We start from the raw sequence: 15,790 nt of genomic DNA on the forward strand, positions 1-15,790 counted from the left end.
TAAGGTTGTTGGGAAAGATTTCATATATGAGCAATGTGATTACCAGCTGATATCTGAGGTGAAGAGGCACTTGGAATAATGAAGTAGCAAGGGGAATTGACATGCTGGGGTGAGCTAGAAGAGGCTGTGTGGTACAGAGAGGTCAAAAAAGTGCTGAAGGGGAGACTGTACAGGCAAAGTAAAAGTGGTGAGCAATTGTCATGAGTACAATGGAAATATGGAAGGCAAAGAGAGATGAGCCATGGTTTTCCCTGTTGGTGTTTAATAGGATTGAAGTCAGAGCTCTGTACAAACTACTCAAGTTGTTCCTGTGGAAGAATAATTTTAGGGTAACATAGCATTCATCTTAAAGAAATAGCATAAAGGCAAAATAAATGTCAGAAACTTGTTCAGGCACACCAGGAAACCAGATTAAGGTCAAGTGAACTACAAATTGTACACTGAAATATAAGAATTGATTTAGGAAAAATACTGAGATAGTCAAATACAGAATGTACCAGAAGAAAGGTTGATGTAATATACAAAATTTACTGAAGGATGACTAAGAGATGACCAAGAAATCAGTAGATGTTCTATAAACAAAAATGGACAGTTGTTATATGCACATAAATTTCAAGGGTGGTAGCTCAACTCAAAAGGTATAAGAAGAACCAGAATATGATATAATAGACTTTTATTTTATATAAATCATTTGGGTGTAAAACAATGAACCAATCAGAGTAAAATGTATGCATAGATTGGCACTGCATGTAAATTCAGTAGTTTATAAAATGAGCCTCTAATTGTTTTCTTGGACCATTCTGATCATTCTGACCATTCTGACATTCTGACTGCTTTTGAAGAATGCTCCCTCCAAGGCATTTTGCTGAGGAGTAAATAAAAGATACAAGGAACAGCTTTTCTCCTGCTTGAAAACTAATTTGTCCTGTTAGGATAATGGATGGATGGATGGGTACGTTTCTTTCTTTAATAAGACTAGGGGGCTTAGATTGAAGTCATAGATTGAAAGATAACAGTATAGTAGAACATAATAAATAAGTAAAATTATGTGAATAATGTAGAATTAAGTGTTAAGGTGCAATAGTGTCGTAATTATTGTGCAAAACCAAAGTTAGACTGGTGCATAGTTAAATGAGGCAGTTTGTTTGTTTGCGCTACTGCGATCTTTACTTTCTTTTTTCATATTTTCTAATTTTCCTACTTTCATATCCTTTAACTTTCTCCACATGTGTATAGCACGTTTTTTTTTTGGTTTTTTTTAGCCTTTCTAACTTCACTGGTTTCATAGTCTCTAACCTGCTCTGCATGTGTTTAGTACCAACGTTTGTAAACGTCATTATGAAGTTCCACTTTGTCATTTTACTCATTGTCTTTTAATTCTGAGCCGTACAGTACAATACATAGAACAGAATAAATCCTCAATACAGTATAAAAATAAAAATTCTAGAAGTACGGAGTAGAATTTCACATTAGATGATATCACATAATATGATTTGGATTTGTTTTAAGTCCTGGAGACCTCATTCATTGAGCTGACTCCCCCATTTTTGCCATTCCACATCTGAAATAGCACTAATCCGATGAAAGGACCCCTCATTCCCACGTCGCCATTCATCAGGGATGACTTTACCTTAGGCAGGCAATCTACAATTTAAAGAGATTGTTATTTTCTTGTGAATGGTTACATATGCATTATTTTCACTTTTACTTTAAAAACTTTTGTAAAAACAATACTTGTTTCTTTATTTCCTGCCTCGCGCGAGGTTACATCTCTTTCTCAGACGTATAATACTGCTCGTGTTGTGAAGGGTGTTGCAGCTGAACGTACGCTAAGGATATGCCTTTAGATCATTTGCTGTCTTTTTGCTTCTTGCTAGCTGCCTTTTCTGCCTGTCGCATGTCGTTGTTTTAAGAGCTGGGAACACATGATGCTTGCCTGCCAAAAGCAATCCAACAACTGCTAGCTTAGAGGTCTGTTCACTTGTTTTAAATGATGGCTCACTGCCTGGTCTCTTGTAAAAGCATACCTGTTTTTTATTTCTGGCCACGGGCGTGGTTGAATTCTTTCTTGCAGGATGTATAACGCTGCTCACGTTCGGTTGGGGTAGTTGCTGTCGCAGCTTTCTCCACATGTGTATAGTGCTGCTTTTTTATTTTTTGAGCCTTTCTAATTTCACTGGTTTCATAGTCTCTAACCTGCTCTGCATGTGTTTAGCGTCAACGTTTGTAAATGTCTTTATGAAGTTCTACTTTCTTTTATTCATTGTCTTTTAATTCTGAGCCGGATTGGATGTGCTTTTTTTCAATTCCACTTGTTCCGGGCTGATAATTACTTTCCTTATATTCTGAATTTGCACCCCGATTATTCTTTTTTGCTCTTTTTTCTGTCTAACGCATTTGAGTCTCTTTTCTTACACAGAGCATCAGTATTGGCAGTCCAGTCCAATTTATCATCCAGTTGCACTCCCAGGTATTTATAGGTCTGCACCCTCTGCACATAGTCACCTCTGATGATCACGGGGTCCAAGAGGGGCCTGGTCCTCCTAAAATCCACCACCAGCTCCTTGGTTTTGCTGGTATTCAGTTGTAGGTGGAGTCGCACCATTTAACAAAGTCCTTGATTAGGTTCCTATACTCCTCCTCCTGCCCATTCCTGATGCAGCCCACGATAGCAGTGTCATCAGCGAACTTTTGCACGTGGCAGGACTCCGAGTTGTATTGGAAATCCGATGTATATAGACTGAACAGGACCACAGAAAGTACAGTCCCCTGCGGTGCTCCTGTGTTGCTGACCATGTAATAAGTCAAAGCCACTGGACTTCAAAAAGGATGAATTTTGTCTTGTTTCTTATTCATGATTTTCATGGACCCAATATCTTAGTATAGCCAAAGTTTGCACGGTATCAAGTTAGAGAAGCTATTTTTGAATCTCTGCTGTGATAGATAGATACTTTATTAATCCCAAGGGGAAATTCACAGTGTGTGTAGATTATGCTGTCCTTTTGGCCTTATCAGAATGAAAACTGGAAAGATTTTCAGCAGAGTGTGATGTGGTTGGAATAAGTAGTGGATAATATAATGGCTGATCCAGTATACAGGATGAAATACTTTTACCAGTACCGCTATTGACTTGGAAAGATGAAAGAGCAGAAACAGGACAAACTGGAGGGATTAAATCTTCTGTGTGTATGAGCATGTGGGTATTAGTTGCCTGGAATAGGGATGACTGATCAGTCCAACTCAGCATGCTTCTGTCCTCTTAAGGAACAATAAAAAGATGATGATCATCAAAATCGGAATTGTATAACGTAGAAAAGCTAACTATATTTGAAAAATACTTTTAACTATTGCATATTTCAGCAACATTCAAATGTGTCATCCAATGGAATGGTCCAACCAAAGATTTTATCGGCAGTAATAAGACTTACCACTCCCCACCATAAGGCATCAGCATAGCTGGCAAATCCTGTCTTTCCTTCTTCATCTACAGCATCTTTTTCAGCCAAATATACAAAGTAAGAGGAAAAGATAAGACCCAAGAAGCCAATATATAATGTTGTTATCAGTTCCTAAGGAGAAAAAAATATATATTCTTTTATCAGTTAGATAATGACTTCAAGGTTAACTTCACATTTTAATATTACATTTTTAGTTGCATTTTTTTCTATTAGTAACATTAAACAATTAGCAAAAACACAATGTGCAATAGAAATTTATTTTACAAAAATGAAGGATGCTATATAAAAAAAGAGACTGACTTCAAAGAAAATAAAATTCAGTTGCTGTGGATCTGTCCCTGTTTGAGAGTTTGCATTCTACAACAGTATATGAATAGGTGTTTTTTATTTCAGTTTTAATGTAGACCACATTACTCCTACATGAATATAGTATGAAGCACTCATTAAACCAAATGTCTCTACTTGTATGCATCAAAGTTTTTGTACCATATTCTATGTAAAGTGCAGAAGACTAAATTAATGATCACGCCATGAATTTTGTGCACAGTGTTACATTCGATGGTCATTTTCCAAATTAAAGGTACATTGTCTAGAAATAGTTATTTTGGTACTACTCACCAAACAGTGAGCGAGGAGAGAAAAAAGACAAAATGAGAGCTAGCCCTAAAAGTCTTTGCACCTCCAAGCCTTTCATCCTCAGCTTGCAGAAAAAAAAAATTCCTATCAACATACCATGAATAACAACCCTTACTTCAAGTCTGGGCCTCCCAGCATACTCCACACATCTTTCCAACAACTGATCATGGGGTGACAGCTCCTCTGCTCTCTTCAGCAAATTGCCCAGAGCATATGGTTACAAATTAATGACTTTCAACTCTGAGTACCAAATACAGTTAGAAACCTTTCTGTGATCATACATTGTGGATTTCTACAGTTATTACATGACTTAAAGAATGGTGCCATAAGGCATTCTTTTTTACATCTCTGTTAATTTTCTGCTTAAGAATCCAAGAATCATGAGAATAAATACCTACAAATCTTTGGTCACAGCTCTCTCCAGGAAAAGAAGAGCTACATCTCTGCAGGTTATTAAAAGGAGCTTATTAAAAGAAGAGGAATGTAAGTAACTTGGTGAAGGAAAAGGCATTCCCCTAGTGAATTTAGATGTATTTTTGAGAATTGCAAACAAATGGATACAGAAGCAGCCAATGTTTTCCAAACATTGTGCTAGACTGTGGTGGAAAAACACTAAGTGCTGAGAGAAACTTTCTTATTACTAAATAATTATTTCCATGCACAGCTATTGTTCCTGGCTCTAAGCAGTGGCCAAAAGTCTGAGAACTGGGTTAAATGAAGTAAAATGCAGCTTCTATGCAAGATTTCTGGTCTCAAATTTCATGAAAGAGCAAAAATATCAGGAAAATCCCACAACTGAATACCTGCTTCTCTAACTTAAAAACAATCAGTTGGGACTGGTATGCAGTAAGGATGCCTCCTGTGTGCCACCCACTGCAGGTTGTCTGTGTACATTCAGCTTGGAAAATATCCAAGGAAGGATGCAGAATCCACTAGAGGTAAATGACTGAGAATTCCGAGGTACCGGGAATCTGTTGCTAGGGATAGAGGTCTGGTTTGTCTAACTCAATGCATTGCCACAATGACTCTCACCTGACAGAAAAATGAAGAGTGACTGAGTATAAAACCTCTGCCTCTGAGAAAAGTCATAAATCTAAATTATTGCTTCATGTAGCATAACAAAGTTCTTTCTCTACAAGTTGCATTAATGTAACAAAGTCCAATTTTTGTTCATTTTTATGATTTCACACTAGACATTTTTTGAAGTAGTCATAAATAATCATAAATAAATCATTGCATCAAACAGAAAAGTTTATTTTAGGCAAACAGGATAACCTGTCTATGAATGAAAACAACAGATCCCAATAGCCTCCAAGTTCCTCCCTGTCGGTCCACATGAAGCATGCGAAGAATTTGTAGAAAGCGAATACCCCTAACAAAAGGAAATAAAAAAATAGAAACAAGAGAAAGACAGTGTAAACTAAAGTCTTTGTTAACGTGGTATTGAAAAAGAGACCAGCACATTTTTTCACTGAACTAAACAATGTATGCTTATTTATGCTACTCATACAGCAGAAATGATTTTTGGTAATTGTAAAACAGATGTATTTAAGTTATGTCACTGATTTTTTAACTTATAAAGGGTTTCAACTGTGATGATTTTTGCACATTTCACATGACATCTGTAAGAGACGGTCGGCAGCTCATCCAGGCTGGGACATCCTTGTGATGTAAAGATGGGGGAAGGCAGCTTTTCAAGGACACTGTCTCCCCGAAAATGCTAGATGGCAGCTCTCCTGGACTGCAGCGGTGCCCCAGATTCCAGCAGGGCACTATGGGATATGTAGTGTAATACCACAGCCCTACTGGGTACCGTGAGTGCCACCAGGGGATGCTGCAAGAGGACTGGAGGAGTTAAATTTCATCCATAGCCCAGAAGTACTCCCAAGTCACAAGGACGGAAGCTCAGAAGTACTTCCGGGCTAAAGAAGACTCAAATCCTTCATCTACCCGGAATGCTGGCAAGTCACGTGGGAAGAAGAATGGAAGCACTTCTGAGTCAAGGACTACATAAAGGACTGCTTTGAACCCAGAGAGTGAGCCGGAGTCGGGTGGTGTAGGACAGAGCTTTCTGGGAGGCGTGGAGGAGAGAATTGTGATTATTATGAAGAAATGTGTTCGTTGAATTGCCTGTTTATTGTGGCTGAGGTGCTTGAAGGCACTATTATTGAGAAGAATCAGAATTAAAATACTTCTCATTGCTTTTACCCTGTGTCCTGTGCGTTTGTCTGTTGGAGTTAAAGGGGCAATAGCGACCCCCTATCGTCCACACATCCTACACTTTTATAAAACCATTATTTAAAAAAAAAATTGGCAACTTTTATGGTGCAGCATTAATTTAAAGCATTTCATCAAAATGATGATTAGTGTCATTTAATTGTTTCTTTGTAAGTCTTATTAAGGCCAAACTGTTTTTTGAGGGTTTTGTTATTTAGAAGTTTACTTGTATCTTTTATTAAGAACAGTGACACAAATACAATGCCAATATAACAACAACAAAGACCACCAAAAATATATTTTCTTTTAGTCATTTAATACTGTTTTTGCATTACTTACATTTTACATTGAAAGAACAATGAAATAAACTTGCAATCATGGTTTTAGTACTGTAGAAACCTGTAACACAGATAGTTCCTGTACTACTCCTTTAACTATTTGTTAGGTTGCAGTGGTATAGTTATATCAAGTAAGGAAGACAGAAGTTTTGATGTAAGGTTGTCATACTCATTAATCATAATATCAGAGAGTAGCATGATGATTAGTACATGCAAGTAAGAATTCCACTGTACTCTATATTACATGTGACAATAATGACCCAATATGCCTTTTCAGGGCCATCTTAACAGCATCACAGGGCCCCAGGCAAAATAGTGTGCCCCTGTTTTATAGCAAAACAAAAAACAAACACAGGCATCAGAAATATTGCAAGCCCTTTATGCCCCTGGGCCCCCCGGATAGTTCCCATTGTGCCCATATGTTAAGACAGCCTTTTAGAAATATGAACAGATAAACTTTTTAGCAAACTGAATTAACAGGCTCTTACCTTATTGCTGAAGTGGCGAATACTTGTCCATTAGACCCAACGCTCAGTACAATCACAGAGGCGATTACTACAATCAAATCTAAAAATGAAGACAGAAAGTCACATTGTTAAATGTGCACAAGACAACTACACATAGCGTTACACTTGTGAAATTTAATTATAAACTTTAAATTGCTTTCAAAGAATAAAGCAGCATGGCTTTACTGAGAGTAAAAAACAAGGCAACAATTACTTCCCTAACTGTTCTATGTTTAAATGCATGTGTGATGATAACTTGTTAAAAATATCATAGAAAAAAAAATAAAAGTTATTAGTGGAAAATTAATCTGCATTAGAACAAATGATGCATACTGTATAAACATTTTTACATTACATATTTATATACAGTATAAAGCCTATTGGTAATAGCTGAATTTTTATTTAATAAATAAATTTAATAAGATTCAGCCTGGCAATGCAGTGGGATGAGTTTCTGTCTTATAGGTGTCTGATTTTTTTTTTTTTTTGCTGCAAGACACAAGTAATGTGAGCCAAGATCACAATTTGTCTGCTGCCATTGAGATTTTGTGATTTTTATTTATAAAAAAAGCATTATAAATGTATTTTATTTTCATTTTTGCAGCCTCCTTGAACTGACTTGTTCCTACCCAACTCTGCACGTGCAATAACTCGTTCATGTTTTGATAGAACAAATGCTTCATTTTGTGTTAAACCATAATGAATCTAATCAAAGCAAATAAAAAGCTCTATAACAAGACAGTATAGACAGTGTAAATATTGCTATGGTGATTTGCCTGGATCATAATGTCATAGCCCAGTGGTTTTTAATCGTGACTCTAGGGGAGCCCTGTGGCTACACGTGTTCGTTCCAATGGGTTCTCATAATCTGTGAGGTGTTTTACCTATAACTGCTCTTATAGTTTAATTATCAAGTATTTTTTCCTCTATTCTTCCTCATACTCTTCATGTAGAACACAGCATACGATTTGCATTAAAACAAAATGAACAAATATTCAGATTTGAGTCATAGAAATGTTAAACGTTTTAACTCTTTTTTTGTCATTTTCTTATTGATTCAGCCTTGTCTTTAGAGTTTGCTCCCTTAATTGCAGTATAAGAGAAGAAGAAAAAAGACCAGCTAATTATTAAACAAGATTTATTTGGAACAAAGACCTGTAGCCACAAGGCCTCTCACAGTTGGTCTCATTTGTTGTCAAAGATGGACATCTAGGACAACGAATCTCTGCTGGCAGCACTGTTATTTTGCTATTTTTTTTTATTTTACTGCCATTTCCAGTTATTCCATATTTAGTCAATTCAAGAGGATTTAATTAAAAGTATATTTAAAGCATGAGCATGAGTGATTGCATTCACTACACTTTTGGCACGCAGACTTATTTTGTTAAATTGGAAGAATCCTAACTCTCCTCTGATAAGTCAGTGGGAAACCGATGTTTTATATTATTTGAAATTGGAAAAAATCTAATTCTCAGTTAGAGGATCTGTACAGAATTTTTAAAAACCTGGCAGGATCTAATCAATATTAGTTTAGAATAAGAGAAATAACTATTACCGCATTTAATTCCCTTCTCCATTTTTTATTTACCTATATATATTTATCCCTTTCTTTTGTTTATTGTTGCCTTATTGAAAAGCCCTAAGCAATTCTCCTTTGGCTAAGCTCTCCTTCTCAGGGGTGGGGTTTGATTTGTCTTCAATTTTTTTTTTCTTATAAATTGATCTATTTGTATGGAATGATTACAATAAAATTAATAAATAAAATTAAAAAAAAAAAAAAAAAAAAGTATGAGCATGAGACCAAGGGTTTTGAAAGAGAAGGATAGGCAGCTACAGCTTCACCAATCTAAACCGGAATCAAGTTCACAATACGGCCTGCCAGCAACTGACTTGGAAGTGACAGGCGAATGAATGGATCTGCCAGTACCTCACACTACAGCATTGGCTCCAGTAGAGAGCGAAAATGGAAGCAAAACTGCAAGTGAGGAGGGCAATGAGAATTCATCAGTCTCAGGAGGGTTATTGGAACTAAGCATGGCTTTTTATGTCTGCTGTCAAGTACTACTAATATCCCCAGTGAATCAAGGCATCAAATCCAACCAGAGTCACAACTCTGTCTTTGGAGCGAAGATGGAAACAAACTGTTTGAGTTGAAGGTAATGATTACTGCAATCTGGGAATATAAATGATATGAAGAGAGACACTAATGATATAATGAGTGACATAAAGAATATATATAATATACACAAGAGAAATAACAAGCAGCTGCAAGATATAAAAGACTAAGACTTATGTTTAAATAATAACTTTGCTGTAAGCTTTAAAAATGCGCCAGCAAGAACTGGTGAAAAAATACAGAAAGTATGAGTAAATTTTAGATTAAAAATAGAGTACTTGTTGCTCAGCTTGAAGAAGTTAAGAGAATTGTTTACAATGTTTACAACTCATATTGAAGTACTTAAACAATTGACATCTGCTGCTGACAAAAAAGCAACTGTTGTAGAATCCAAATGCAAAATACTTGGTGATATACTAGCTGCACTGAAAGACAGATATAGAAGGAACAATATCAGAATAAAAGATCTCTCTGAAAACAATTAAAGTCCAAGCAAAAATAACTGGAGAGGACTTCAAATTGGAGACCGAGGTCTCAGCAGCTTTCCGCATACTTGGATTGAATGCCTCAAAACAGAGAAGTCTGATTTTCCATTTTGACAAACTACGAGTTGTGATCAAAATATAAGTTTAATATGTCACTGTGCTCTGTGCAAATATTTTAAATCTACTTTTCGTTCTACATATACAGCTAATATAAAGCCAGATTTAGCACACAGGGGTTCACCATATAAGAAGACAAGTTAAGGAGACCTGCGAAATGGGCAACATGCACTATTTCTGTGTGTCAAAATCAGCATGAAATTGTATTCTTTGTTTGCCTTGTTTGGAATGTATTATTCACCTAAGTGGGGGCCTGCACATGGAGAAAGAGTATAAAGTCTTGGAACATTGCCCGGCACACCTTTGAAGCTGACGGACAGATGGGAGTTACTGTCTGGAAAATCCTTCCAATGCAGCAATGAAAATGGCAGACTTTATACATCGGACTCCCACTACCCAAAGGTCTTGTCATGGCTTCCTCGTCTGTTATGCAGCGTAAACCGTCATTAAAGAAAGCTAAGTTATTTCTCCTATGTGATTTCTTACCGGTTATCACTAACGGAGGGGTATCGCCTTTTTATATTATATCTGTATAGTTTCGGGTTATGTAAAATGCTGCAATTACAAAAGAACTTATTCCAACAAGGAAACTAGTGTCCCGTGCTGAATACACAGGTTAAAGAAAATTTGATGTAGTCAGATAGAGGAGATCATATTTGAAAATAACCACTGTAGAAAAGGCGCTATATAGGCACCTGACCCGGCTGTCCTTCACACCACATTCAAATTTTCACAAATTCAAAGATTTTTCACCTTCAACAACTGCCAAACAAGCTGCATTCTTCAGTTTTAAAAAGTGCTTACGCAAAGCTGAAACCAGATACAGATCCTTGTTTCCTGCTAAATTGAAAGTGATTTTATTGACCCATTCTACAATTTTAACACTCCTAAAGAAGTAGAAAAAGAAGTAAAAAGACTGATCCTAACATAGGGTGACCAGATGGGTTTGGCTATAAAGGAGGACACCAACAGTCAAAAAAGAGGACAAAAATTACCAAATATATTTTCCAACTCCACAGTTACCATACGTGACATATAGTGGTTACAATTTAGTGAGCAACCTAAAAAACTGAAACTCGAATATTATCATTAGATAATAAACATAAACTAAACAATGTTAGAAAAAAAACGTATGTTTACGCCTATGTCATGTCATACTTCTCAGATGATCCATCTTTCCGCAAGAGGTCATTGTTTACAGCAATGTAGGTGTAGAATTCTTGACACGATGCGTTCTTGAAGTTGTACTTTGTCAGAATTATTCCCCGGATGGACTGGATTGAGAGCCTGTTTCTCTCCTTTGTCCATTGAGAGGTGATGAGCGAGAACGCTCGTTCGACGTTGGCGTTGTGCCCTGGTATAGCAAAGAAAAATGTGCACACTTTAAGCAGTTCGGACGGACAAGCAACAGTATCTTTGAAGTATGAGCTCCATTGTTGGGACAGGGGGCGCTTGAAAAACTCGGCATCTTTCTGCTGTTCCGCGAAAGACTTAACATTTCGGTACTGATCAAACAATGAAGCATCGTCTAGATCAATTCCTTTCTCTTTCAGGTACTGTACACATGGCAGTAAAGCATCAAATGAAATATCTTTCATCCCATCAAGAAACATCCATTGAAAGCACTGGAATTCAGCAAAAGGTACCTTCCATTTTTCCAAATAAGAAATGCATGCCTGGTATACTGACTGGACTGCTTGCGTGAACTTGTTGCAATCCGCGTCTCGAATGTCTTGACGCAATTTTGTCAGAAGCTGTCTAACGGTTAGTGGAATAAAAGTCTCCTCCAGCCTGCCTCAAAGAGTTTTCATTGTTGACTGCAAGCTGTTGCAGACCTCCAACACAGACGTTTCTTCTTTATCGATCAGCGCTATCTGGCACTGGAAAACTGACATCAAAGAATATATGAACCACAAGTACAGTTCTGAAAAATCGTTTTCGAAAAAAATCTTCAACAACACTGGTGGCTGATCTATGCTTTGGAAGTAAGCCTTCAAAGCTGGAAAAGTCTCTCTATTGCTGGAAACAAACTCAGCCATCTGGTTTTGCTGTGGTACAACAGCTGCTGGTACGTAACATCGACAAAATTGCAGAAATCTTTCAAAGCCTGCGTGCAAATGGTGTAAATGGAAAAATAATTGAACACTTTCAGTACAATTGTCTCAACATCAACTGGCAGCAGATCTGCCCAATGCTGAATGCAGTTGTGCAGTACATGAGCTGGACATCCTACTCCAACAAGTGGGCACTGCATGGCTTTTTTCAGCTGTGAAAACACATTATTCCCATCCCTCCGACTGATACCTCCAAAGTTCACATTAGCATTGTCTCCGGAAAATGCAATACATTTTGAAGACAGATGGTACTTCTTAAGAGTATCTACAAGATACTTGGAAATAGTTTCTGACGTTTCATTTGGCATGCTGTCCACCTCGAGTAATCCTGTTTTAGTTCCACCAGCTTTCCAGTCAAAATACTGCACAATAACTGGGAACAACTTCTCTGCTCCGTGATTGCTTGCCACTCCAAAATAGCTAAAATCATTCAGTGTCTGAACTAGTTTGGTAACACTGTGAGGGCCAATGACACCGTTGATAATGGCTTCTGATTTCGTTCTACCACATGAAATATTTTTTGCAGTGTCAGAGTCCGCAAACAATTTGTGCATTAAGCCAGCAGTACAGTCCATCGACCTATAAGACTGATGATGACCGACAGTATGAAACGCTAATGAAGCTTCAGCTGCACGCGCGTTTTTGTCAGCAGTTGAATGTTTCGGCTCAGAAAATGTTGTCATCTTGGCATTTGAATCGTATGTTCGTACCATCTTTCGGTGTCTCTTGCTTTCAATATGTCGTTGTAAATCAAGCATTCCTTTATTAGTGACAGACACATAGGAATCGCACACCACACATTTCGCTTCGGTTTCATTTGGTCCTTCCTCAAAACACAGATATTTCGTCTTGTGACGATCAAAAAACGTGCATTTTCTCTTTTCGGTTTTAGACTTTTCTGTTTCTGTTGACATTTAATTTTTACAAAAACTTCTTAGTTATTACTTTTTTTAACAATCAACCGCTAACCGTTAACATGATAGTTAGAATTGGATACTAACCCTCACCTATTCTGTTTCTCTTCTCGGTACTCAAATGTGGCACTTGGTGCCACGGCCCACCTGCCAAGTTGTTTTGCCTGCCTAAGGTAAAGTCATCCCTGATGGAGGATCGCAGGAATCGTGAGAAAGAGGGGTCCTTTCATCGGATTGGCTGGCCCAACACTGTTTCAGCCGTGGAATGGCCAAATGGGGGAGGCAGCTTGATGGATAAGGTCTCCAGGAGTCTAAAATTATCTAAATCTTATTATGTGATATCATCTACTGTTAAATTCTGCTCCGTACTTGTAAAAAATTTTTAATTTTTTATTGAGGATTTGTTCTGTTCGGTGTATTGTATTGTATTGTATTGACCCCCTTCTTTTGACACCCACTGCACGCCCAACCTACCTGGAAAGGGGTCTCTCTTTGAATTGCCTTTCCCAAGGTTTCTTCCATTTTTTTTTCCCTACTAGGTTTTTTTTGGAAGTTTTTCCTTGTCTTCTTAGAAAGTCAATGCTGGGGGGCTATCAAGAGGCAGGGCATGTTAAAGCCCATTGCGGCACTTCCTGTGTGATTTTGGGCTATACAAAAAAATAAACTGTAACTGTAACCGCTGTCCGTTGCACCATCGGGCGGAAATAGAATATAAAACAGTGTTGCCGCTACTTGGTGTTACAATTATTGATAACGTGATAACGTACCATAATGTCACGTGGTAGCGCGGATGAATGGAGAATGGCCGTAGGCTGCTCATTCTCAGTATATATCATATGTAATTAGTCAAAAACGGTCATCTCTGTTCATGATTCTGTGAAAGGAGGACATTTTAACGAATTTTTGGAATGCCTGGTGGACGGTGGAAACCATGTTAAAAAAGAGGACATGTCCTCCTTTTGGAGGACGTCTGGGGCTTCATGTATAAACGGCACAGAAATGTTGCGTACTCCCGTTTCCATGCTCAAATCGCGATGTATAAAACCTAAACTTGGTGTAAAGCCACGCACATTTCCACGGTAACTCATACCTTGGCGTACACAATTTCTCCGCTCGGTTTTGCAGACTGGCGGCACCCAGCGTCAAAGCAGTGCTACTGTTCCTGCGTGGTCACCCTTTCTTTCTTAGCTCCACATTCCTGACGCGGCTTTATAAATACACTGAAACTAACTGCATATTGTTTATTAGTGTAATGCATCTGATTGTAATTAACCTGCAGCAATATAATGGTCCAGGGAATAGCCATAGTATTCCAAATACCATAACTGCTTTAGCGTTGTAACTCTCACTGCATCTTCTTCTTCTTTCAGCTGCTCCCGTTAAGGGTTGCCACAGCAGATCATCTTTTTCCATATTACTCTCACTGCACCACTCGGAGTATTTATATCACTGTATCTGAGTGGGGAATCACAGCAGCAGCTGATCGGAAAGAGAAATATCGGTATACAGCATGAAGCAGACGCTGCCTGAGCCACGGCAAAACGCTTTAGAGACTTCCCAGTACGGACTTCGCGGTTTAGAAAAGGTTTCATCCCAAGAACTCTAAACGCACTCAATCAGTCCATCAAGTGCTCCTTGTAGAACTGTTTACTTATAAGTACAATTACTCACTGTAAACTTGCACTACAGTTATAATATTGCACAACCTGCGCCACTTTATAAAGCGCGTATTTACATATGATGACGGTATTCATTTTTAAGATGAAATGCAGCAAAATATGTTGATTATATTATACAGATAAAACTTTAACTTCATTTAAATAATCTGCATTGTTAATAATTAAACATGTGAGGACATGGTGCCGCAGCGCTAGCTGGTTCAGGGATTGTTCCTGCATTGCGTTGTATTCTTGCACTGACGCGACACTGGAAAGATAGACGGATAGAATAATTAAACATGTACTACGAAGATATTTCAATGTTCCTTAAAAGTTTTGAAGAATCGATGTTCTAAGCTTACAGATGGCTTCACGTCTGTTACATAGCTGATTGTGTGGCTATTGGGTATTTGGAGAAAGAAAAGTAAGGACAGGAATTGGAGGTTAGTACGTTTGAAAGAGACAATACTGCTGTGATAAATTATTTCATTGAAGGTCGCGCATGGCGCAGCAAGCCTCTTGCGTGAGACATGAACAAGCACTGCGCCACCGTGTTCCCATGTTTAATAACATGCTTTCATTCCTATCATCATGAAAAAAATATCACGTATACATCTCAGTATTTTAATTATTCAGAGAGCTGTAATATCACGACTGTAATGGATTATGTGTCCTGTCGGAGAAAGAGAAAGTCCGTTTAAGAAGCAGGTAGTGATTCACACACATAGAGCACATAGAAGATCAAATACAGAACAAAGCATTTAACGTGTACTTTAGTTACAATGAGATTTGAGAAACTAGTAAAATTAAATGATTTTAAGATGAAGTTTATGATGTTCTACTTTAATGGCAAAATAAACTACGTGATTAAAGTGGAAATTTCGAGATTAAAGTTGACATTTCGTGCTTTTTTCCCACTGTGTGCCTATTTTTTTGCCTGTACCCTAATAAGCTTTCATATGACACTCAGACGGTGGGCTACGACTTGCCTTTTCACGGCGACTTTGATATGTGATTTCTTTTTTATTTCGGGCACTGTGCGACTTTGTGAACTTGAGCTTTCGAGTTTCTCCGACACTCTGTCACTCGATCAACTTCCTTTTGTTGATTATACCACTGTTTAAACCAACAAATAATACATTTTTCCTTTGCCTCCACTTGGTATTCACTGAAATTCTTATATTTTCCCCCGTGCTTTTCCCATGTCTTTTCTCAGAAGGCTATTTATATC

General features: G+C 37.7%; 1 protein-coding gene across 1 annotated transcript in view; it reads right to left on the minus strand.

Annotated features, from left to right (window-relative positions):
* Positions 1 to 5,085: 5,085 nt before the first annotated feature.
* Positions 5,086 to 15,790, minus strand: part of LOC114652693 (potassium voltage-gated channel subfamily KQT member 1-like) — a 108,983-nt gene continuing 98,278 nt past the window's right edge. Inside the window, exons 4-5 of the mRNA XM_028803047.2 lie at positions 7,138 to 7,216; positions 5,086 to 5,466 (exon numbers count right to left, since the gene is read on the minus strand). Coding sequence (XP_028658880.2) covers positions 5,352 to 5,466; positions 7,138 to 7,216 — 194 coding nt within the window. The 3' untranslated portion in view covers positions 5,086 to 5,351. The remainder of the gene's footprint in view (positions 5,467 to 7,137; positions 7,217 to 15,790) is intronic.

This window comes from Erpetoichthys calabaricus, chromosome 1 (assembly GCF_900747795.2).
Source record: "Erpetoichthys calabaricus chromosome 1, fErpCal1.3, whole genome shotgun sequence".
In the NCBI taxonomy this organism is placed as follows: Eukaryota; Metazoa; Chordata; class Cladistia; order Polypteriformes; family Polypteridae; genus Erpetoichthys; species Erpetoichthys calabaricus.